Source organism: Fringilla coelebs (assembly GCF_963513975.1).
Source record: "Fringilla coelebs genome assembly, chromosome: 17".
NCBI lineage: Eukaryota > Metazoa > Chordata > Aves > Passeriformes > Fringillidae > Fringilla > Fringilla coelebs.
The window spans coordinates 10,514,408-10,538,106 of NC_140043.1; the positions used below are offsets into that span (position 1 = coordinate 10,514,408).

The 23,699-nt window shown below is 48.8% G+C and overlaps 1 protein-coding gene across 2 annotated transcripts in view; it reads left to right on the forward strand.

The window, feature by feature from the left end:
• Positions 1-23,699, forward strand: part of TTC28 (tetratricopeptide repeat domain 28) — a 77,553-nt gene that overhangs the window by 32,401 nt on the left and 21,453 nt on the right. For both annotated transcript variants that reach the window (XM_084217599.1, XM_084217600.1), the window contains exons 3-10: positions 434-706; positions 1,711-1,841; positions 14,017-14,524; positions 17,130-18,471; positions 18,803-19,326; positions 20,877-20,986; positions 21,144-21,273; positions 21,677-21,895. In XM_084217599.1, coding sequence (XP_084073725.1) covers positions 434-706; positions 1,711-1,841; positions 14,017-14,524; positions 17,130-18,471; positions 18,803-19,326; positions 20,877-20,986; positions 21,144-21,273; positions 21,677-21,895 — 3,237 coding nt within the window. The remainder of the gene's footprint in view (positions 1-433; positions 707-1,710; positions 1,842-14,016; positions 14,525-17,129; positions 18,472-18,802; positions 19,327-20,876; positions 20,987-21,143; positions 21,274-21,676; positions 21,896-23,699) is intronic.

Genomic DNA, 23,699 nt, shown 5'->3' on the forward strand with positions numbered 1-23,699 from the left:
CATCTGAAGGTTTGTGCTGAAAGAGCAAAAACTGCAATGCTCTCAGACACTGCAGATGGCCCATTTCCAGTTTCCTACAAAATTCCACAGATATCTTGTGTATTCCTTCTGCCATTAGGCCAGACTTCAGAGCTCAGGATGAGACTGCTCTGTGCTGAGGCTGCTCTAAGCTCTGTTTTTATGCTGCCTTCCTGAAGTGCTTTCTGCAAGGCAAACAGCAGCTTGCCAGGTGATCTATCTTGATGTGCCAGATCTTAGATGGTACCTTTGAGCCCCAAGCTCCCTTTAATAAATCTTCCTTGAATTTGGGCTGTCTGGCCCTTAAGTCATGTGTCATCTGTTTACAGAAAAAATCAAGATGAGTTGTGAAGGTGATTCCTGATGCAAATATCTTGGTTTGCTGAGTACCTCTGTCTTTGGTTTTGTGCTTCAGAGTCCCTGGAGCCCACCTACCAACAACTGCAGAAGATGAAGCTGGACAAGAGCCCCTTTGTTGTGGTGTCTGTGATTGGCCAGGAGCTCCTGACTGCAGGGCACCACGGGGCCTCTGTGGTGGTGCTGGAGGCTGCCCTGAAGATTGGCACTTGCAGCCTGAAGCTGCGGGGATCGGTGTTCTCCGCGCTCAGCAGCGCCTACTGGTCCCTGGGGAACACAGAGAAAAGCACTGGATACATGCAGCAGGACTTGGACGTGGCCAAGAGTTTAGGTAAGAATGCTCCTTTCACTCCTGGAGTGCTGGGTGGGGACTGGTGAAACAAATCAAGAGCTAGGTTACTGATCAGCATCTCTCTCGAATGCTCAGATTTCTGTGGGTTTTCACAGGCTGCTAAATCTGAAATGTGCAGACTGCAGGTTTGTGAATCCCTGTTTGCCTGCCTGTGTGAAGGGGCAGATGATCAGTGAGTGTGCTGTAGTTTTACAGAGTCTTCTAATTACCTGATGTCATGTATGTGAGAATTGCTCTTATTCCCTGTGTTGACTTGGGCTCAAAACCCTACATGAGTCTTAAATTAAGCCATCTACTTTTGCAAGTATTTGATGGACAAAAGTACTCTGAGAGTCTGGGGCAGTAGCCAGGGAAGGAACAAATCAGTAGTGACACAATGATGAACAAACTGTGTTTAAAAAGAAGCAAAATCAAAAATCCCCCTTGAGTTCAGTACATTCTGCACAACAGTGAGAGCATTTGGCTTCATGAGGTTCTGTAGGAGAGCAGGCAGGTGTGAGACAAAGCCCTGGCTGTGCAGAGCTGGAGAGGCAATGCCCAAAGGCTTGAGCCGGGACTGTGCACTCAGAGCACAGGGACTGCTCTCTTGGAGATGGTTGTAGGTGTACTTTGTACATCTGAGCTGAGCTGTGCTGCAGAATTGCTTTCTGGAGAAAGCTGGCATGCTTTGTGCTTATTCTAGGCCTTGGCCATTGTCTGACCTTCATAATGTCAAGCAAGGAATAAACAGGGAGGAATGGAAAATTGCCAAGCGTTAGGCCACAGAAGAAAGTAAAACAATTCTAAAAATAAGATTGATGACTACTGTAGAAGTTTCTGAAGGCCAGCAAAGAGGAAAGTTTGGCTGTGTTTGAAACATAAAGATGAGTTTGTTCTAATGCTGGTTCTCAGACCACAGCTTGTACCCCATGTTTGTCTTTCCACTGGATGCTTCCAGCAGTGCCTGTATTAGCTAATCTTTGTTTTGTTTGCATGTGACACAGGTGACCAGACAGGAGAATGCCGAGCTCATGGAAATCTGGGCTCTGCATTCTTCTCCAAAGGAAATTACCGGGAAGCCCTTACTAACCACAGACATCAGCTGGTGCTTGCCATGAAGCTCAAGGACAGAGAGGTAGGAAGCTTTTTAAACAGCCAAAGCTGGTAGTCTGCACTGCATGGTTTTCCAGAGAGATGAAAAAGCCTTGTCTGTCTGCTCTGTTTTACCCCAAGAATTTGGAAGCTGTGACTTCTCCTCCTGGGTGTCCACTTGCCTTTTGTTAAGGAAAGCCTTTGTACCAGTAGATAATGATATGTGAGTGTGAGGGGCAGGATGCTTGGGTTGTTCATTTGCCTCCCCCATCTCTGGGCTCTGAGCAGGTCCTTTTGCCTCCCTCTCCTTTACCATCAGTGTTCCTACAGCACAGAGGCTCTGGGCTCCAGGGGTAGGAGCTGCTGCTGGGTCAGTGTCAGTACCACATTGCTGCAGCTGAGCCCTCTCTGTCCTCAGCACATTTCCCAGTGTTACAGGTGCTGCTGACCTGGGCTCTGCTAAGCTGCATCCTAAGTTTTCTTTTTTTCCTGCCAAGAAATGGGCAAGATCCCTGACCCCTGTGTTTGCATAAAATACACTTAGTCTAAACACCAGTGAGAGCAGAAAGAACCCATGCAAACCTGAAAACAAATTGTGCAGGATCTGCTTTGCCTTGACCATTCAGTTATGCTGGGCTCCCTGCCAGTGCAGGGAAGTGGGCTGCATGGACTGAGGAGGCTGTCCCAAGGCAATTTCTACTGAAAGTTCACTGTAAGGACAGAATCATATTTTAGTGCACAGATACAAAACCTATCCCCTGCTCCAGGGATTCCCCTCTAGTGTGAGTGGGAAAATGGAGACTGTTGAATCCATGGCAGCAGGGCAGGTGAGAATTCATGTAAGCACAAGTGGTTTTGGGGGAGATCTAAAAGCTGAGGAAGATCAATTTCCCATTGGCAAGTTGTGGAAAAAGTCTGCTGGAATTTGCTGAATGCTTTACTGCTTTACTAACTTGGTAAGTTAAATATCAAGTAAGCCCTGGAAAAATGCATCTTTCAGTAGGTTGTGGAAGGACTGTGGCTGGGGGAGGGACTTGCTAGACATTTTCTTGATTATTTTACCAGCTGGAAAACCTCCTGAATCACTCCTGATTTCCTTGTTTCTGTTCATGAAGAGCAGAAAAGCTGTTACTTGTCATTGTTTGTGGAGTTTTCTTGATAGGGGTCCCTGTTGCTGCCAACAGAGTAACCTGTGTGGCTGCTGCTCTTCTCTGGGGTTCCTTGCCCCATGGAAGAGCCCCATGGGTTTCATCCCCTGTTGTGGGATAGAGGCAGCAGCAGGGGAGTTGATGTGATGGCAAGAGCAGAGCAGCCCCAGAAGCCCAGGCTGGCCTGGGATGTGGGGCTGGAGCAGTTTGCCTGCTCTTCAGCCCACTGATTTAAACAGATCTCACTGAGGAGAGTCCAGGGAATGAGGGCTAATGGTAATAGTCCTCAGTTCATGACACATCTGGGCACATAATTAACAGTTATTGACAACAAATGACTACTTGGTTTAGCAAGAAAGCTGAGCTTCTTGGATTTCCTGTAGGATGTAACCACAGGAAATTAATTTGGCGCTTTCTGATGACATCATCTTGACCACAGAGCTTCCTCTGAACAAAAAGCTGTTTTTCTTGGCCTCCTTTGCAGACATTTTTATAATGCAAATGTTATAAAGTTGCAGTAGGGCTGATGTGAATTCCAGCAGAAGGGAATTTGGTGTGTGACTGTAATGAGGTAATTGTTTTACCCCTGACTGTAGAGAATTGGCAGAAAAGGTAGAAAGTGCTCCTTTGTATGGGATACTGCTGTCTTTGGAGGGGCTGTCAGGTTCTGAGGCTGCTGGAGCAAATGTTTGCTGTGTTGTGCTGCCCATGAATGGAGGAGGAGGTTGCAGAGGGTCTGTTTGGAGCATTCAGGTGTGTCCTCCTCCATGCAGGCCTGGAGAAGGGGAGCTGCCAGCTGAGCAGGGAGGCATCTCAGCTGCTCACAGAGACTCAGGATTTTACATGTTCTTCTTCCTTGGCACAGGGAGTCTGTGCAGCTCCTGTTACAAACACCAGCTCTGTGTCCTGACAGGCCATTTGCTCCTTCAGTCAGTGTGGGGAGAAGGTAGAGCTGTTTTGCTGTAGTTGTGTCCAGAGAGAGCATGGGGCAGGTGTTGCTGGGATTTGGGATACCTGTAGTGTCTCTAAGAGGGAATTTGGGGGATTGAACACAAGTGTGGGTTTGGTGTGTGCAGGTGAGGAAGAAGACTGGTTCTGTGTGAGGTGCTGTGAAGGGCACCATGAAACAGCCATCTCAGGTAAGGAATGGGTTGGATTTTTTGACCAGCTGGTCAAGAAATTCAAATGAGCTTGGTCTGTGGCTAGTCCTGTCCCTGCTTCAGCCATGTCACTGCTGGCAGGGTGGGCATCACTCATTGTGGAGCCCCATGGCAGCAGCACAAAGTGTAACCATCCCATCCTGAGTGAGGAGGGTGCTCAGAGCCCATCTGAGCTCAGGGGAACACATGGCCAGGGGGCTGCAGGACCCTGGCTCAGGGCCTGTGTGCACCTCAGGAGCTGATCTTTGGGCATCTCCCTTGGCACCAGCTCCAACTAAGGCCCATGCAATTTGTGCAGAGGTGGAAAATCAAACTTTCCTGGGCTGGTGGGGCCCCTGGTCTTGTCTTTCCCTCGCTCATTCAGAGCAGCTGCAGGCTGTTGGAGTTCACCCACTCCTGTCCTGCAGGAAGGAACTGCTGCCTGTGCAGGGGTCACTGCCACTGAGCAGGAACAAGAAGGTCCACTCTGAGCAGACCTGGCTGCAGTGCAGTGAAATGTGTCTTTACTTCCTTGCTGATTGATAAAGATGGATAAAGAGTCACAGCCCTGTCCTAGGGCAGCAGCAGCCTCGTGTTCTGTGACGTGTTCTGTGCTCTCTGTGTCTGAAATGTCAGCACTACTGTCCAGCAGTTCATGTGCCAAGGAAATCCCATTCTGCTAACTTGGGCCTGCTGCTCTTTTTTCCAGTCTTTGCTTAGTGCTCATGAAAGTGCTGGGAGTTGTACAAAGAGAGGTTCCCCAAAGCAGCAGCCAAGGTACTGGAGTGTGCCAGAGGAGGAGTGGCAGATGATGTTAGCAGGGAAGACTGCATCACATTATTTTAGCTTGTTGTCTTCTTCTTGTCACAAAAACTGGCCCTGATGAGCAGCAGAAGCTTGCAGCCTGTTTCTCCTCAGAGGGATCTAAGGGCTGCAGTTACACCAGCCCATAATGCAGGTGCTGAGTGTTGTGTCTGTGCTCTATTTCTGAATTAATTACTTTGGTTTTAACACCAGGTAGCCTAATCTCCTGGAAAGCATGAGGTAACTCATGTAGGTAGGGTGTGTTGATGCCACATCTCAGGCTGTGATTTAGATGAGGATTATGCAGCTGATGAGCTATGCCAGGATCAGAGGAAAGAATAGAATCAAAATGTAAATGTGAAAGCTTTCAATGCCTGTAAGATTAGTCCCCTGTGTCCCTTTTTATTGCTAGTTGCTCTCAGGTGTCCAGAGCTGTCTTGTATTAGGAATACTGTAGGGCCAGAGGGCCAGTGTAGAGCCAGAGATGTGTGATTTCTTGGGACAGGTTGGGGTGGCCCTTGGTGACCATTCTGAAGGCCCTGTGTTCCTTCCAGAGCATTTCATTTAGAGAAGTAACACTTGAGTTTCGGAGCTGTGAGTAGCTGACAAGCAGAAATGGACAGGAGAAGGAAAGCTGTGTAGCTCCTTCTTGGGTGCAGTGTCCAAACCCTCACAAAGGCTGTGCTTGAATCCTGTCCTGCAGAAGCCATGGACACCACAGGAACCCTCAGTCTCATGGCTCCCTTCTCTCCTGGGCCCTCAGACGCCTTCGATTACAGCCCCGCTGTTCAGAAATAGCAGGGCAGCATGGCAGGAGCAGAAACCAACCATCATGAAATGAGTGCTTGTGCTGCCAGCGTGGAGCTCTTGGGGAGGATGCTGCTGCCAGAAAGCCACTGGGTGCTGGCAGCCCCTCTGTGCTGGCTGGCAGGCATGCTTTGAGCTGAACTGAGCCTTTTCCCTGGGGTGCAGCATCTCTCTGCTCCGTGTATTATTGAACAGAAGTGTTGGGTGGGAAAGAGGATTGTCTGCAGCCCTGAATTCTCCTAGGGCTGGCAGGAAGGTGCAGCTGAGCACTTTCTGGTGCCCCTTTTCTCAGCAGTGTGGCTGAGGGAAGGGCAGAGAGCCGAGGACTGTTATAGTTTCCTCCTTGAGCCAGGTCTAATAAGCTCTTGGAGGTCTACAACACACCCAAGATAGCTCAGCTGCCCTTGGAGGCATAAAAATCAGCAGGATTTCTTCTGTTGCAGTGTTGGAAACAAAAAGGTTCAATAAAAGGCATAATAATAAACAGAGAAAAACCGAGCCAGGTGCAGGAGGTCCTTGCTCCTGGTAAAACACCTTACAAAAGCAATTAGTTTCTTTGTTCACTTCTTTTTCTAGTAAATTGCTCAGGTGGGATTTTCTGGCTTCTGTCCAATTAGCTATCCTTAAGTTTGAGGTGAAGTCCCCTAGACCTGTCAGGTGGCTTTTTCACCTAATCAAGGAGAGAAACTTCTGGGCTTCTTTCCTTTTTGAAGGGACAGAGGATAGTTTTGTCACTCTGTCAACAATGGGCACACTCCTACAGAGGACAGACTGACGGACTGTGTCAGTACTGTCTTGCCCCTGGGTTGACTCATGATGACCAACAGCTTGCAGCAACCATTCCTGGCCTGGTTTTGAAGGGGTTTTCCCCCACCTCCCTCTGGAAGCAGCTGTTTGTGGAAGGAAAAGCTGGAGAACTGCTGGGGCTCAGTGCCCTCCTGTTACTGACCCTTTGTATCAGGCTCTGACTGCTGCCCTGGACATCTCCACGAGCATCTGTGGCTCTGGGAATTCTCTGCAGCAGGTGGGTGTGCTCAGTAACTTGATGAGCCAGATTTTGCTGTCTCAAGATGCTTTTTAAAACGATTGCAAATGTAAGGCAGAGTTCATGTTTGCAGCTTCAGCAGATTTTGTTCAGAAAGGCTGACTATTTGCAGGAAATGGGGATGATGAAGATGATAATTAGAACTGGGTAGTTAAGTAGCACAGAAGAAAGATGTTTATTAAGCAGGCTTTGGTGGGTTTTCTGTGTCACCTCGCTCTGGCATATTATGAGGGTTCTTGTGTAGCAGGGGAAATACCAGAATGCAAAAATTCCTACTGGAAAGAGAAACCATGAGCTTGCAGCCCAGGAGACTCCAGAATCCAGCTGGGTCCTCTGCTTCCTGCTGCAGAGGGCATTGCCTTGGAGCTGGATGTACCTGGAGCCATGACTGGGAGAGGTCCACAAGCACTGGCATCCCTGAAGGAGGAGTATTAGGGAGTGTGGTTACTGGGGTAGACATAATTCTTGGTTGGATTCTGTTGGGAATTTGAAGATTCTGCAACTGTCTGAACATGCTTTGTGAGCATCTCACAAAGTAGTTATTTAGGTTTGCAGTTTTGGTCATTTTTCCCAGTCCCCTTCAAAGCAATGAAACTCAGACTAAAGCTCCCACATTTGGTAAAGTGCAGCTCCTCGCTTCAGGCTGTGCAAATCAAAGATCAAATTTCGCTCTCTTGTTTCCAGGAGATGCAGAAGGAAAGATAGATCATTCCTTTCTAATGAAATCTGTAAATTCTGTAAAGCCAAGGTTTTCTGCCCTTTCCTGAGGGGAAGGGGAAATGCTTTCCAGGTGTCCCTCCAGCCCTGCTTTGTCTGTAAAGCCACATCTTCAGTCAATAGCAGGGCTGTATGGATTCAGCCTTCTCCCTGAACTTGTATGAATTCTGGTTTGGGGCAGCAGAATGTTTTTTTTTTTCTGTTCTTCTGAGTTAAATCTCATAGAGGATGTGCTCCTTACCAGCATTCTTGGATGGAGTGTGGAGAATCCCATCCATTCATGAGCTGCAGCAGGAGGGAGCCCGTGGCAGTGTCCCTGCCTGTGGGATGTGTGTGGCTCTCAGCCCTACAAAGAGGTGGTCTGGCCCTGGGGCTGCCACATTTTTTCAGAAGGGAAAAATCTGAAAATCTTATGACCACAGTTGTTTTGTTATATTTGCAAACAATCTGGAAAATGAGGACAGGATATAAATACCTTACAAATGAGAACTGGAAAGAGTCTTCAGGCTAAAGCAGTTTGTCATGCCTGAAAACATAGACTAAGATGTCAGAGACAGGCTGTGATGAGGAAATGATTCCAGCCTCTCAGTGCAGACAGCAGTCTTGCTTTATTAGGGGTCCAGGGCAGACTGCCTTGTACCCTGGAGGAAGGCTGAGTGCCAGCTGCTGGGAGAACACTTACCTTTGGAGTTAATTTGTAATTGTGGGTCCAGTAGTGCTGCATTACAGCTCAGACTGATTCACCTGTGTGCCTCAAAGGATGAGTTCAGTGATGTGAACCAGCTTTAGTGCCTGACCTTCAGCATTTGGATTTATATCTGAGAGTATAAATTCTTTGCCTTTCTCTTTCTGTCTTTAGCAGGCTTTTTTAGAATCAGCTTGACAGTATTCATACAGGTTTGTCTGGTTCAAAAGTGATAGGATTAAGCAGAAGGAAGAGAAATCTGACTGGTGCAGGAAATTTGGGAATGCACTAAAAGGCCATATGCTTTGTTTTGTTTGGACTTGTGACTCAGGAGGGAAATGTAATACTTCCTGAGGATCTCCTTTAAATGTCCCTATTTGACCTCCACAGCACATGGATTTTAGCTGAAGGAAATGCAGTCTTCTGGTTTTACTTTCACAGTGTCTGCAAAGCTCAGCATGCTGCTAAGGCCTGGACCTGGCTGCAGTGAAAGAAATGAAGCAGAAAACTCCTGCAAGAGCTGCAGCTGCAGCATGCTCTGCATTTTCAGGAGGCCCACTTCAGCCAGGGCTTTTCTCCTCTGTATTGAGTTTGCAGAGAGGGGATGTCCAGAGTAGCAAGGGTTGGCACAGGTCAGCACACTGCTGTAGGAGTAGATGTTTTCTTTGAACTTGTTAGATCCAACTTTGTGACTTGCTGGCTTATTCTTCCTGACTTTGACCAGGGTATGAGTCACTCCTCAGGGTCACCACCATGGAGAAGCTTGTGGTTTTAACTGAGGAATACTTACATCACCACTAAAAATGTCAAGTCAGCCATCCTCCCTAAAGTGATTGCACACAGGAGCCTTTCAGATTATGTCCAGAAAGCGACCAAATTTGGGCTTCTTGGGGTAAAGATAGATGAACCCCAGGTGATGTGTAGGCTTGATGATATCTCCTTTGGAGTGTTCTTGGGCTGGTGTTTTTTGTGTGATGTCTTTGTGGAATGAGTGAAGCTTTGCAGAGCCCACTCAGAAAGGCAGCCCACTGCCCCAGGTCCCCACCCCACATGGTGAGTGGTGTTGCACCAGTTCCCACAGTGAACAGCCTGGTCAGTATGAGTGACAGGCAGATTTACTCCTAAAAAATGGAATGAAATAGTTGTTGCTTCAGCTTTCCAGCAAAGCCTTGCTAACTTGGTCAAAACTGTTTGTGAAATTACTCTGTTAAGGGTGGAGCTCAGGTTTAGTTTTACAAGTGTTCTAGGCAGAACTAGGCACCTTGCTCCTAAATGATAAGGGAGGAGATGGAGTCAGTGGATTTTCCACTGGAATGGAGCAGCATTATTTTGATCTCCAAATGAGGAGTTGAAAGTCAGCACTCCCTTTGAAGAGGAGCAACTGTGAATGGTCTGGCAGTCAAACCCCCAGCACTGCTCAGGTTTGCCTGGATTGATGCACTTCATGTGATACTTTTGCCATGGAACAGGGAGAATGAGAAGTCCTCTGAAACATTAGCAATTTCCTGAGCAAGTAAAAACAGAGAGGACTGGGAGCAGATTGTCAGCACAGTCCAGGCAGGCTCTGTTGTGAGCAGCAGCTCTGTGAATTTTACCCATTAATCAGCTGGGGGCCAGGACCATCTCTTTATACTGTGTGTTTTCAGTCTTTCTATCGTGTCATTAATTCCTTGTTGTTCTCTTTCAGTTGGTAGGTACAAAGCTCCTTTCAGGCTTTCAGATATTAGTGCTGCTGTTCCATGGCTTTGGCTTTTTTGGGGTTTGCTCTTTGTTAAAGACTGAGATTTTCTACAAATAAATAAGGATATTGATTGTCAGGGATATTGATTTCAGTATATTTTGCCCCCAGGAAATAATTGTCTAAAAGCAGATCCATTCCTTCTTTCTGTGTATGATCATGTATGAGAGGGGAGGATATTGCCTGCTGCTTCCTTTCTGATTTTCAAAGCATGGCACACAGAAGAAGAAGCCAGATGTGGCACTGGTGCATCAGCCTCACCTTGAAGGGAGGAGAGAAGGACAAGTTTTAATTTTGGTGGGGCACCTGCTCTGTTTGGATGTGAGACTTGTCTTAGTGCATAAATCAGGCAGTGTCCAAGCAGGTTGTGACATACCTGTGGATTCTGAGGAAATGATGAAGGGGCTTAACAGAAGTGGAGATAAAGTGCAATTTACAACAAATTATCATTTTAGCAGGTCCTGGAACTGCCCCCATTACAGTGCTGTCCTGTTTGTGTACACAGCAGTTCCTTGGTCCTTACCTGTAAAACAGCCACCTCCTGTAGAGAAAGAGCTAGGATGTGTCCCTGGTGTCAGTCATCCTGAGCCCTTCCTACCTGGAGCAGTTCCAGCAGTGTAGGGCACAGTGAGATTTTACTGAGTGTGGTGACACCCACAGCACTCAGCCTGTGCTTTCAGAGCTCTGTGTGTGTGTCTGTTCTGGAACAATCTGCTCCCCTCAGTACCCTGAGAGAACTCTCAGTGAACCAGCACAGATTTGCTTGCATTCAGGAGCAAGGACATGCAGGTGAGGGGTGATGGGGGGCAGATGAGGAGCTACACTGGCTTTCAGAGGTGCTGCTGCCTGCCCCCAGTACAGCTGGGATGAATATGCATGGTAATCTGCTGGATACACTTCACTACATCTGTAGGATCAAGCTGCTCTTACTCTGTGCCCAGAGGGAGAAGGGAAGTTGAAAGAAGCAGCGTGAAGCAGGGATGCTCCATCTCTGATCAGTCTTAATTAATGTCTGTGTTCAGGGATTAAGGGTGCCTTACAGTGAGATACCAGGCAAAGCATTTTCCATTACCATGTCCATTTCAGGATGATTATAGAGTGTTCTTATTTAAGCAGGCTGTGCACTCAGGTGAAGACTTGTTTAAATGTAACATGATTGGGAAATGACCATTCTCCACCAAGGCTGAAATACCTAAGGAATGCATCTCTGAATTGCCAGGTGCCATTCTGTGATGCACATATGCTTAACATCAGACTCTGCCTTGCTCAGCTGAAAAACCTGAGCTGGCTGTTGCTTCTGAGAGAAAGAGAGCACTTAGGAACCTTTTTCAGAGCTCCCTTCTGTGCCTCAGCTCAATGGCAGAAGAATCTGCTTTCTATTAAAGTGATAAATTGCTTAATTGGAGGTGTAAGCAACCCCCACTGTAAAATTTGTCTTTGTCAGATACATAAAACATTGATTTTCTTTGTTTGCTGTTGCAAGCCCCCTGTGGTATGGAGCTGCAGTCTCACATCACCCTGCTACCAAGCAGAGGTGTGTGCTAGCAGAGATGGAGTCTGTTTGCCATGTGTCAGCTGTGTGCTCTCCCTGCCAGTGAGGAGGGAACACCCCATCCCTCTTGGGGCTGAGCCACTTGGGGTTCCCAGTGGATCCTGTAATGTGGAGGATTTTATTAAATACACACTCATGAATTTATCTTCTGGAGCTCTATTCCTAATTCCTTGAAGTGAGTCACTGGAGTCACCCAGCAGATGTTATCACCAAATTGTTCCTAAACACTGCTGTAGGGGCAAGCTGTCCTGACTGCCCCCAGAGCACATAGAGCACTGATGGTTATCTTGCTGGAGGATTGCTGCTGCAGGAATCAGCCCCAGCCTGGGAAAGCCAGGAGTGCCACAGGCTGTCCTCGTGCTGACTCCCAGAGGAATGAGAGGGGCTGTTCTCAGGTCAGGTACCAGTGGAAGCTGGTGCAAAATAAAACATGAGGGCCATTGGAATGAAGGACACAGCAGAGGGTAGAGGTGGCCTTCCTGCCTTGTCTGGGTGAGCCACAAAAAGCAAAACAGCCCCAGCTTTCTAATCAAGTTGTGCTATTTTTCATCAGTTCTTCACCCTTTATTTTCAATTTCTCTTTTTCTCTCCTTCAACTTACTTTTCTGCTTCACTAGTCCTCCTGCCACATCCTGGTTTAGATAATCCAGCCCTGGGCACTCAGGCATGTCAGCCAAGTGTTTTTGCATGCTCTGAGAATGGTTGCCAAGCTTGTACCCTTCATTCTAGGTCTTTAATGTGAGCCTGGGCATGCTCTTGGGCTAAGGGATTAGGAGCCCTAAGAATAAACATTTCCAGCCTCACAAATTTCAATTCCTATCATCTGCTTCCCATTCTAAGAGACATCCTAAAGATTTCTTCCCATGTGCGGGATGCGCAGTCCCTGCTTCTGTCAAGTTTCTCTTGTGCACACACAATCTGAGATCTGCTGCTTTCCATTTATGCCTCTTTTCCCCAGCCATAGCCCATTAACATCATCTGAGTCTCTGCCTGATGGCTTTTGGCCAGAGCTCATCTCTTCAGCAATCTGCACGCATGGATGTCCACTTTTTTTTATTTTAGCAGCCCCAGGAGACACCAGATTTCACTGACTCCTTGTTTTCCAGAAAGGCATTTCTGTTCTCTTCCCAGCAACAACAGAAGTTCTGTTGCTGGTGGTGGCCAGTCTTCCAGAATTTCTGAACTTCCAGGCTGGATCAGTTCTCACAGCATTGTCCTGGGCTTTACTTGGCCCAGGGGGTGCTGCTGCCTTGTTCCACAGCAGTGGGCACGTTGCTTCCTATCAGGATGAAGGGAGCTCTGATGCATCTTGAGGCCTGTAATGGGCCCCACTTTGGTCTGGGCCTGTGGAAGATGTCTGCATGGATCTGTTTTTTTCCCTTTTCTTCCCTACTTAGGTTGCAAATGACTCAGTATGCTGTATATATTAAGCTTCGTGAAGATTTGTGTAAAAATGGAGTCCAATTCAGAGCAATAATTTTTGTGTTGGTTTTATAGCAGCCTCCAAACAGGCCCCCTCAAACCCTCTAAGAGCTCTCCCTCACATTGTCAGCCAAGAATTTATGTCACTGTGCTGCTGAAGAGCCTGTCCAGGGCCAGACCACCCCAGTTCTGCAGCCAGTGTGACCAGCATGGAACAGGACCCAGTCCCAGCTCTGCCTGTGGCCACACCAACAGCAGCTGGTCTGGCTGCACTGAGGAGGGGCTGGGGCCACTGCCAGGACTGCCCAGGAGCCATGAGTGGCAGCCCTTGGCCAGCTGCTGCCCTCACCCTGACAGCTCCTTTTGGGAGGTTTGGAACTGGGTCACAGCTGGGTAGCAAAGGAAATGCACATGCAGGAACTGCAGAGGAGTGGGGTCAGCCCACTGGAATGAACAGCTTTGCTGAGGCAGCAGGTGTGTGAGGAACACATCCCTGCCCTTGGCTCCTTGCCCTGCTCACTGGTTGGGAGCTCTGGCTCTGCCAGGTGGAAGGCAGGTCTGCATCCTGGGAGATGCAGGAGGCGAAAGAACCTGATTCTCAGATAATTGCTCTTATTAAATACAGCTGTGTCTTGGTGGTAGGAACTTGGGTTTTCACAGCACTGTATTTAGGTAAGATGTGCCTAAGGGGCAGAGGATCCAGCTACTGAAATGCTGGTGTCTTTGCTGCATTCCCAAGGTTGTGTGGGGTTAGGACTCTGATACTGCACTATAAAAGCTGTGCTCTTTAGAGCATAGTATGCTTGGTGAAGCACAGGTATGGAAGGATGTTCGTATCTGCAGCAATCACTCTCTCTGTCTCCTCAGTAGTCTCTGCATCTTTGCAGTGCTGTCCTTCCCCTCTGCCAGGTACAAACACACATTGCACACATCAAAGAAAGAGGTAGTCTAACCCATGTCCTCCTGCGTCAACCCCATCCCTTCCTGCTCCCTCCACAGAAGGTGCCCTGAGCAGTTTAGAGCTGCAGAGAGCAGGTTTTCTAGTTGGTAGTCGCATTCTTTTGCCAGAATGGCCTCTCATGGCTTTAATTTCTAGGACTGGGGCCATCTGATTTGTTGCCATGAATGCTTGTACTTACATGGTGTCCCTTACCCCTGCAGGCAGCATCCTCAGCACTGAGCAGTCTGGGCCATGTGTACACAGCCATCGGGGACTACCCCAACGCCCTGGCCAGCCACAAGCAGTGTGTGCTCCTCGCCAAGCAGTCCAAGGATGAGCTCTCCGAGGCACGGGAGCTGGGCAACATGGGAGCAGTGTACATTGCCATGGGGGACTTTGAAAACGCAGTGCAGTGCCACGAGCAGCACCTGAAGATCGCCAAGGAGCTGGGGAACAAGCGGGAGGAAGCTCGAGCCTACAGCAACCTGGGCAGCGCTTACCACTACCGCAGGAACTTCGACAAAGCCATGTCCTACCACAACTATGTGCTGGAGTTGGCCCAGGAGCTGGCTGAGAAGGCCATTGAGATGCGAGCTTATGCTGGCCTGGGCCATGCAGCTAGATGTATGCAAGACCTGGAGAGGGCTAAGCAGTACCATGAAGAACAGTTGCACATTGCTGAGAGCCTGCAGGACCGAGCTGCTGAAGGCAGAGCCTCCTCCAATCTAGGTAAGGCCCTGACACGGAGCAGAATTTGTCATGGAATGCTGAGACTATCAGAGCTGCTGCTAGAATGGCCAAGATCTGCTGTGTGCTGTCTTCTTAGTCACCCCAGTTTCACCAGGCTGCCTTAATAAATTAAACAGGCCCTTGGCAGATTGCGTGCTGCTGTACTGTGTCCCGTGTTCAATTATTAAATTCCTTAGAAAAACACTAGAAAGCACAAACTCACAGCAAAAGGGAAATGAAAAGATAAAATGCATTTGAGGAGCTCTTCGGGAGTAAGGAATAAATGTAATTCTTGCACTAATGCAAGAAGTGATGTGGCTTGTAACCTGGCCATTTCTCTGGGAGCTTGTCAGCAGGATCTGTCGATATATTGCTGCCTTGTAAGTTGAGAGACATGTGGATCAAATCCTAAGTTTGTTTTCCAAATATACTCACTGAAATACTAGGGTGTAGGAGTCTTGCATTCTCCTAAAGAGCAGCACTGGCATGCTGCTGGCTGGCTGGGAGAGACTGAGTTCCATTCAAGTGAAGCCTGTTTCTCCTGCTGCCTCGCAGCACCAGATGTGGGAGTTACCAAGGATGCATTTCCATCTCTGCCATGGCTGTGGCAGTTGTGCTGCCAATATTCCAGCTGTTATTTGGGATGTGTTCTCAGTTGGCTGGGAACAGCAAAGCAGGGCTGGTGCTAGGATATCAAAATAAGTGTTTGTTGGCAGCCCCTGATTCCCAGCCCTTGCAGGCTGCCCCACGCTGTAAATCAGCTCCTGTTTCTGCTTGGCAGTTGGCACTTGGTTCATTTGTAGATGCTAATTGTACTCTGATGTTATCAACAGCAGGTAATTGAAAAGAGCTTGATTAATTACTTAATTTCTCTTAGTAGCTGAGTCTTCAGGAGCTGAATGAAGAAGATAAGGGGAACTACAGAAAACAAAACAATCACAGCTTTTTAATTAGTGTTGCAAATCTCCTCCTTTACACAAATTGAGGCAGATCCGTGGGGCAGAATAGGTTTGTGATGCAAAAATGCTTGTGGGCAGCTTAGCATGAGAGAGCAAGGTTTCTGTTAATGTGACAGCACCCAGCAGGCAGGAGGGCTGGGAGGGGAGGTCTTGCATGAGCAGCAAAGCACAAACCACATTCCCCATCTCTTCTCCAGTGTGGGACCTTGTCTTGGGGAGCCTGTGGCTGCAGTCCTGGGGAGACCCAGAGTTGTGAGAGATGGACTGCTGCAGCAGAGAATGTTTCTCAGTGTTGGATTTTAGCCTAAATATAACTTTGAGTTGGTATGCTGACTCAGCCACTCCACACTTTGTGTTAGAATAGTTCTCCGAGCGCGGGGTCTCACGTTTCAGCTGTTATTTGGCTGTATTTTTTGTCTTCTCTGTCAGAGTTAAGTTATACTGGAGAAAGGGAACATGCAGTTCTTGTTGAGACAATCTATTACTGTTGTTTAAAATGCATCCAGTACCAATCAAAAAGTCAAGTTTTAATTGTCTCTTTCATCTAATCCACATGCAAAACAAAACCTCATCAAAATAACCCTGCTGACAGCCAAAAAAATGTATCTAAATGTGTGTTTCTAGGCCAAAATGTTAGAGTTGGCCTCTCTGCTGAAGCAACAGACATTTTCTGTTGCATTTCTCTAATGCAGATGGAAAGCACCCTTAAGTGTGTGATCCAGTGTTAAGCAGGGCAGACATGGAGTGTAACAGAGCCCAGCTGCTGCAGTGTTCTGCAGGGAGATACTCTGCACTCTGCTGAGCAGGAGGTGATGGACTGGGGATGAAGCACAAGCTGTCAGCCTTTCACAAGAAATGAAGTTTAACCAGAAGTCTCAGGTTCTCAACCTTTGCAAAGCATCTGGTATTTCCAAACACTCAGGCTCCATGTGGAGACCAGGCTTTGCAGCCTCTGCACCTTTTAAGGGTTCCCACTACGATGAAGAGAAGACAGTCCACATTATTAATAAAACACAATTTAAAGTCTCTCAGTGCTGTCTCTTTCCAGCTCCAAGAGAACTTCTGTACCTCTTTTCATGTGCTCATCATGTTGCCCAAAGATGGCAGATATTTTCTCTTTGACCTTTTGCAATTAATGTCAAAAAAACATTTGCAGGGCCTCCTTCAGTGGCTCCCAAACCTCCAGGCTTGTTCACAGGTGTGTTTGCAAAGTAGCCACAGGCATTATTACCACAGAGTTTAATTGAAGTGTAGGTGGTATCATCAGCACAATCAGAGCTCCTGTTCCCATGCCCCATAACAAATATAAGATGATTCAACTGAAATTGAAAAGCATCTGCAAGTGCTGTTTCACTCAAAGTGTTGAGTCTGAGCTCTGGAGCTACCAGGTATCACTTCTGGAAATAAACAGCAATTTTATAGGGCCAGACTGTGTCTGGTTGTTGGGGTGAATGGGTGCTTTTGTATAACATGAAGCCTAGACCTTCCCTGTGCTTTCCCTGTTAGAAGCAAGGAGGCAGTTTGTTCCGAAGGGCTGTGAAGAGCCAGGGAAGGGTCTGGGCTGCAGGCAGCCCTGGTGTGCAGGGTGCTGCAGAGGTTTAGTGCAGGGCACTGTGTTTGTTGAGCTGGATTCTGTTGTTTTCCAGGAATCATTCACCAGATGAAGGGTGACTACGACACCGCGCTGAGGCTGCACAAGACGCACCTGTCCATAGCGCAGGAGCTGAGCGATTACGCGGCCCAGGGCCGCGCCTATGGCAACATGGGCAACGCCTACAACGCCCTGGGCATGTACGACCAGGCCGTCAAGTACCACCGGCAGGAGCTGCAGATCTCCATGGAAGTCAACGACCGTGCTTCCCAGGCATCCACCCACGGCAACCTGGCGGTTGCTTATCAGGCGCTGGGGGCCCACGACCGCGCTCTGCAGCACTACCAGAATCATCTCAACATTGCCCGGGAGCTGCGGGACATCCAGAGTGAGGCACGAGCCCTCAGCAATTTGGGCAACTTCCACTGCACACGAGGAGAGTTCGTGCAGGCTGCCCCCTACTATGAGCAGTACCTGCGCCTGTCCCCAGAGCTGCAGGACATGGAAGGAGAGGGGAAGGTTTGCCACAACCTTGGCTATGCCCATTATTGCCTCGGCAACTACGAGGAAGCTGTTAAGTACTACGAGCAGGATCTTGCCTTGGCAAAGGATCTTCATGACAAGCTGAGCCAAGCCAAAGCCTATTGCAACCTAGGCCTGGCCTTCAAAGCCTTGATGGACTTCAGCAAAGCAGAGGAGTGTCAAAAGTACCTGCTGTCCCTGGCACAGTCTCTGAACAATTCCCAGGCCAAATTCCGAGCTCTGGGGAACTTGGGGGATATTTTTGTCTGTAAAAAAGATGTACATGGTGCAATAAAATTTTATGAGCAGCAGTTGAGCTTAGCCCATCACGTTAAAGACAGGAGACTGGAAGCCAATGCCTATGCAGCCCTGGGCTCTGCATACAGGATGGTGCAGAAGTGTGACAAGGCTTTAGGTTACCACACGCAGGAGCTGGAGGTGTACCAGGAGCTGGGGGATATGTCGGGTGAATGCAGAGCACACGGTCACCTTGCTGCAGTGTATATGGCGCTTGGGAAGTACACCATGGCCTTCAAGTGCTACGAAGAGCAGCTGGAGCTGGGGCAGAAGTTGAAGGACCCCAGCATCGAAGCCCAGGTCTACGGTAACATGGGCATTACCAAGATGAACATGAATGTCATGGAGGAAGCCATTGGCTACTTTGAGCAGCAGCTGGCCATGCTGCAGCAGCTCAGTGGGAATGAATCCGTCCTAGATCGGGGCCGAGCGTATGGGAACCTGGGAGATTGTTATGAGGCTCTGGGAGATTTTGAGGAAGCTATAAAATATTATGAACAGTACCTGTCTGTGGCTCAAAGCTTGAACCGTATGCAAGATCAGGCAAAGGCCTACCGAGGCTTGGGCAGCGGGCACAGGTAAGGAGCTGCACGTGTGTTCTGGTGTCAGTGAAGTACAAGTGCAATCGATGCGGTGTGGTGCTGATGGGGAGTGTTTGAAGGCCTCACACACACATACACACAGTGGTGTGACGCAGGAGTGAGTTAAGAGTCCTGTGGATGCTGAGGACTCTGCTGACAGCCCAAATTATGAAGCTGATGACACTGCCCAGAGAGGAGGAGGAGGTTGATTCAAAAGTGCTGGGGACGTCTACTGGGGGAAAGCCCCTGGCCTCCGGGGGAAATGGCAAAACACCTTCTCTCAAGAAAATACCAGCAAAATAAACACTGCTATTTTCTTCCCTTGTAGGGCCATGGGAAGTTTACAGCAGGCTCTGGTGTGCTTTGAGAAGAGGCTGGTAGTGGCACACGAGCTGGGGGAGGCATTTAACAAAGCCCAGGCTTACGGGGAGCTGGGCAGCCTGCACAGCCAGCTGGGCAACTACGAGCAAGCCATCTCGTGCCTGGAGCGGCAGCTGAACATTGCCCGGGAGATGAAGGACCGAGCCCTGGAGAGCGACGCCGCCTGTGGCCTGGGCGGGGTCTACCAGCAGATGGGCGAGTACGAGACAGCCCTGCAGTACCACCAGCTGGACCTGCAGATCGCCGAGGAGACCAACAACCCCGCCGGGCAGGGCCGCGCCTACGGCAACCTGGGCCTCACCTACGAGTCCCTGGGCACCTACGAGAGGGCTGTGGTGTATCAGGAGCAGCACCTCAGCATCGCGGCGCAAATGAACGACCTCGTGGCCAAAACTGTGTCCTACAGCAGCCTGGGGAGGACTCACCATGCTTTGCAGAATTACTCTCAGGCTGTGATGTACCTGCAGGAAGGTAAGAGGCTGAGTTACATGATAGAGGATGTAGGGTTAGAAGGGTGGAAGGGAGATCTGAAGAAGGGAGAGGTGAGGTACTGTAAACATGGCTCAAAAAGGATGTGTTTGACAGTGGCCTTTGATGCAGAAGCTCTTGCAGACATCCCAGCTGCTGCTGAGCATCTGTGTGAGGAGCTGTCTGTGGAGCTGTCACAGCCATCCTGCCATCTCGGTTGGAGCCTTCTTGGTGTCCTCTAGACAAAGCATGATCTGTGCCTTCCTCAGGGCGTCTTAGGTGCCTCAGAGCATGAATCTAGACTGTACCTAGCAGAGTCTATTTGTAAAGCTTATTTGTGATTGAAGGTGTAAACCTTCTCTATAAAATGGCATTGCATACCAGGAGCTGGCTCTGGGAAAATCACAGAGGATTATGGTGAATCTCTCTGATCCTGAGAGGTCTGTTAGGAGAGATTTATGCCTTGCTCTTCTTACATGTTCACCTAGGAGTGAGACAAAGTGGGTGAGTTCCCCTAAAGTCTAAGTGAAAACAAGTGCTGTTTGACAGAGAGGTGAGTGAAATTCAGCCTGAGGTGTCCAGGAGCTGTCTGCCACTGCTGAGTGCTGGGTCAGTGCTGGCCTGGGAGCTGTGCTGCTGCAAGGGGGTGCAGCATGCAGGCAGCAGCTGATCAGACTGTGGGCTCTGATGCAGCAGATGAGCAATGTAGCTGGAGTGTATGAAGCTGGAGGCCGAAGGATGTATTACATCAGTTAGTTTGGTTTTCATGAAACTGACCTTGGCAGGATTCCAGTGTGCTGTTGGAAGGGGAGAAATGAAACACAGCTCCTTCTCCTGGTGTGCTGCAGAATTCCTGCATAGCCTGGGAATGCTAGCTGCTGCTGAGCTGTGTGGTGACAGCCAGGGCCCTGCTCCCCAGGCTGGGGGAAACCCGAGGTGCCTCAGAGGAGGTGTCCCTGTTGTCAGCAGGGGCCACCAAGGCAGAGGTTTGGAGTGTGTGGAAGCAGGGACAGCACAGAAAGTGCTGCTGGAAGTAAAGTGAGCTCCAGGTTGTTCAGGCCAGCCCCTGCCCTCTGCTCAGCACATAAACCATGCAGAGCCTGCTGGAGGGCTGGGGAGAGCTGATGGGAAGCAAGCCAGGAATGTGGCAAGAGGTGTCTTTTCTGGCAGTGTTTGACAGCCCAGTGTGATTTTGTTTGTCTGTGTGGCTTTTAGGGTTTAAAAGTTGAACTTTCTGATAGGGGCTTACTGAGTGTGTCTCAGGGGATGGTGCCTTAACCTCACTTAGGGAGGGCTCAGTCCATGGAATGTCTGTCACCTCTCATGCTGGTGCTGATGTGAGGGCTGGCAGCAGCTGCCCAGCTCTGGTACTGCCCCACTGGTCATCCCTGGTGCTCCCCCTGTCCTGCTCACCACCCCACCGCTGGTGCTGCCCTCCTTTCTGTGACAGTGCCAGCACTCCACAGCTGTCTCTGCCTGCACAGGAGCCCCCTGGGACTGAGGCCACAGCCCCTTCTCCCCTCTAGCACTCTCTCACTCTGATTCCTTTCCAGGACTGAGGCTGGCGGAGCAGCTGGGTCGCAGAGAAGATGAAGCAAAAATCCGTCACGGCCTCGGCCTCTCCCTCTGGGCGAGTGGGAACCTGGAGGAGTCGCAGCACCAGGTACCCCAGGGTCTGCCCCGTGTGCTCCCTGTTCCCTGGGAAGAAAATCTCTGGTGTGTCCCAGGGAGGCTGTGAGGCACCCTGAGGGGATGGGTGCTGGCCCTGGCAGTGCTGTGTGGTGTCCATGGGGGGTGACTGTGGCTGTTTTCCCTCCCAGCTGTACCGCGCCTCCGCGCTGTTTGAAACCATCCGCCACGAGGTGCAGCTGAGCACCGATTACAAGCTGTCACTCTTCGACCTGCAGACATCCTCCTATCAGGCCCTGCAGCGAGTTCTTGTCAGTCTGGGTAAGAGATGCCTTCAGATGCTGAGGCTGAACTCCAGGCTCATGCCAGAAGTTCAGCTAGACTTGTGAGGTGACAGTTCCTGATATGTCCTTTGCTCCATAGCTGTCCAACACAGCACAGCATTTCTGGTCAGGACAGCAAGATGGGTGTCTCTCTTTGGGTTTGGGGGGCCTTTGGTTCTTCTTCCTTGCTTTGCCTTTGATTTGCCTTTCTGTGGCTCGTTGTGTTATTGCCTGCAACAAATACATTCTGTGAGACTGTGTTCCAGTGCAGAGACTGCTCTTTTGGGAAATAAATGGCCCTGCTTCCCCAGGTTGGGATAGCAACTGTCCCTGTTCTATGAATGTGGCACTGCAGACCACACTTGTGTCAGGTGTGAGAGATGATGGCTTTGTCTTTTCAGGTCACCATGATGAGGCACTGGCAGTAGCAGAGAGAGGACGAACGAGAGCTTTTGCTGACCTGCTTGTGGAACGTCAGACTGGGCAGCAGGACTCAGATCCCTACTCTCCTGTGACCCTTGACCAGGTCCTGGAGACTGTGAATGGCCAGAGGGGACTTGTTCTCTACTACTCACTGGCTGCAGGTTATCTGTACAGCTGGCTGCTGGCTCCTGGGGCAGGTGAGCTCCTGTTTGGACACAAGAGCCTGGAAACAGGGAGAATAGGAATGAATTTGGGACCAGAGTGAATGTAGGAAGGAATCATTTCCATCTAGTACCTTAAAGCTGAATAGACTAAAAGCTATGGCATAGCCACAGCACTAAGGACTCAGAAGTGCTTATTCAGGACTTTGATGTTCACCTGGAGATGGAAATGTTTAATATTCTCATTTTTCAACCTCCAATCTGTCTATATTTCCCACAGGACAGAACAGAAGAGTAATGAAATTCCAAGTATGTTGGCTCTATGAGAATCTTCTATGCATAAGAATCCCTACTTTAATTATAGTTCTGTGCTTTATTCTTCCAAAAGCTTTTGAGGTTTATTCACTGAAGTGGATTGCAGAAAACAGAAGGGCATCCCCATTTCCAGATATGCCATTGAGCTGCCTGATCCTCACATGAATGTGGAAACACTTATCACTGAGGAGCAAGGAGGATTAATTTGAAGAGGATTGCTTTTTGCAGACAGCTGTTATTCATTATCTAATAAAGTGATGACTGTAAATTTTAACAAGTTCTTTCTGGATATAATTTAATAATTGCAGCCCTTCATCATGACAAAGCTAGAGAGATAAAGAGCACTATTTAGACTGCATGAAAAATGCTTCAGGAAGGGAAGGAAGCACTCACACATGCCTGATTTAGATGGGATGACAGTGGTTGGAAGAAACACTATTTGAGAGTGTTTTGCAATGTCTGAGTGAAGGTGGAATTGTCCTGCTGTGCATCCAGTCACTAATTGGCTCTTCAGGGCTGTAGTTTGCACAGTAAAATGCCAGTAATTCTATAGTATCACTAAAGGGCTGAACTTATTAAAATGATATGGATCAAGTGTAGGATTTGCCACTGGGCATCATAATCAGTCTCCTTCTTGCCCAAAGTGAGTCTTGGAGAAAAGCAGTGTTTGAGTCCATGGTTTGTGACTCTCTTTGAAGGTTCTATCAGGTGATGGGAAGGGTACAGGCTCTGGTGTTTGGCTCAAGAAACTTTGCTGGGAGCTCTTCAGTAGTGACTCTGGTCCAGCCATGGTGACCTGTCCTTGTTCACTGACAGAGGGAGCAGCTTCAGTGGCAGCCCAGGGTCCTCATTGTCCCACTGATGTGGGACCCTCAGAACCTCTTGGCTGTTGCTGTGTTTGCTGCTGTGGCTGCAGGAGGAGTTGCTTTATTCTTTGTTCCTCTGCTCTTCTCTGACTGTGTGTAATAATGGATGCTTCTAAGGCATCCAGAGCAGCTTTTTACTGTTGATCACAGGCTGCAGAATTAATTATCTCAGGAAGAATAGACCAGTCTGAAAGCAGGAAGGTTTTATCTGCAGTTGCAGTGGAATTCTCAGCAAAACAGGAAGTGGCCTTTATCTGGTTTACCCATTGTGAAATGCTATCTTTTAATAATTCACTGTGCTTTAATCCATCTTCTTTCCTTTTATAGAGTGAAATCACTGTGTGTGATGTGAGGAGATTCTGCTGTAGTAACAACACTCTTGTTCAGCCTTGTGTGTTCAGTTAATTTTCTCAGAGGCTATTAATAGGTATTTTTCATGGGCATCAATTGAAATGTGAATTACTCTAGTAGGGGCTTGTATGGAAGATCTGGTTTATAATTTATATGAGTGCTGCAATAGCAAAGGCATTCTGAGCATCTCGTGAAAGCTCTCCTCTGCCTTTGTGCCTTTGAGCCATTATCTGCAAAGTACAAACCCAGATTTTAAAAACAAGGCTGGAAATGCTGGAGAAGTTCAGTGGAGACCTGGCATAGAACAC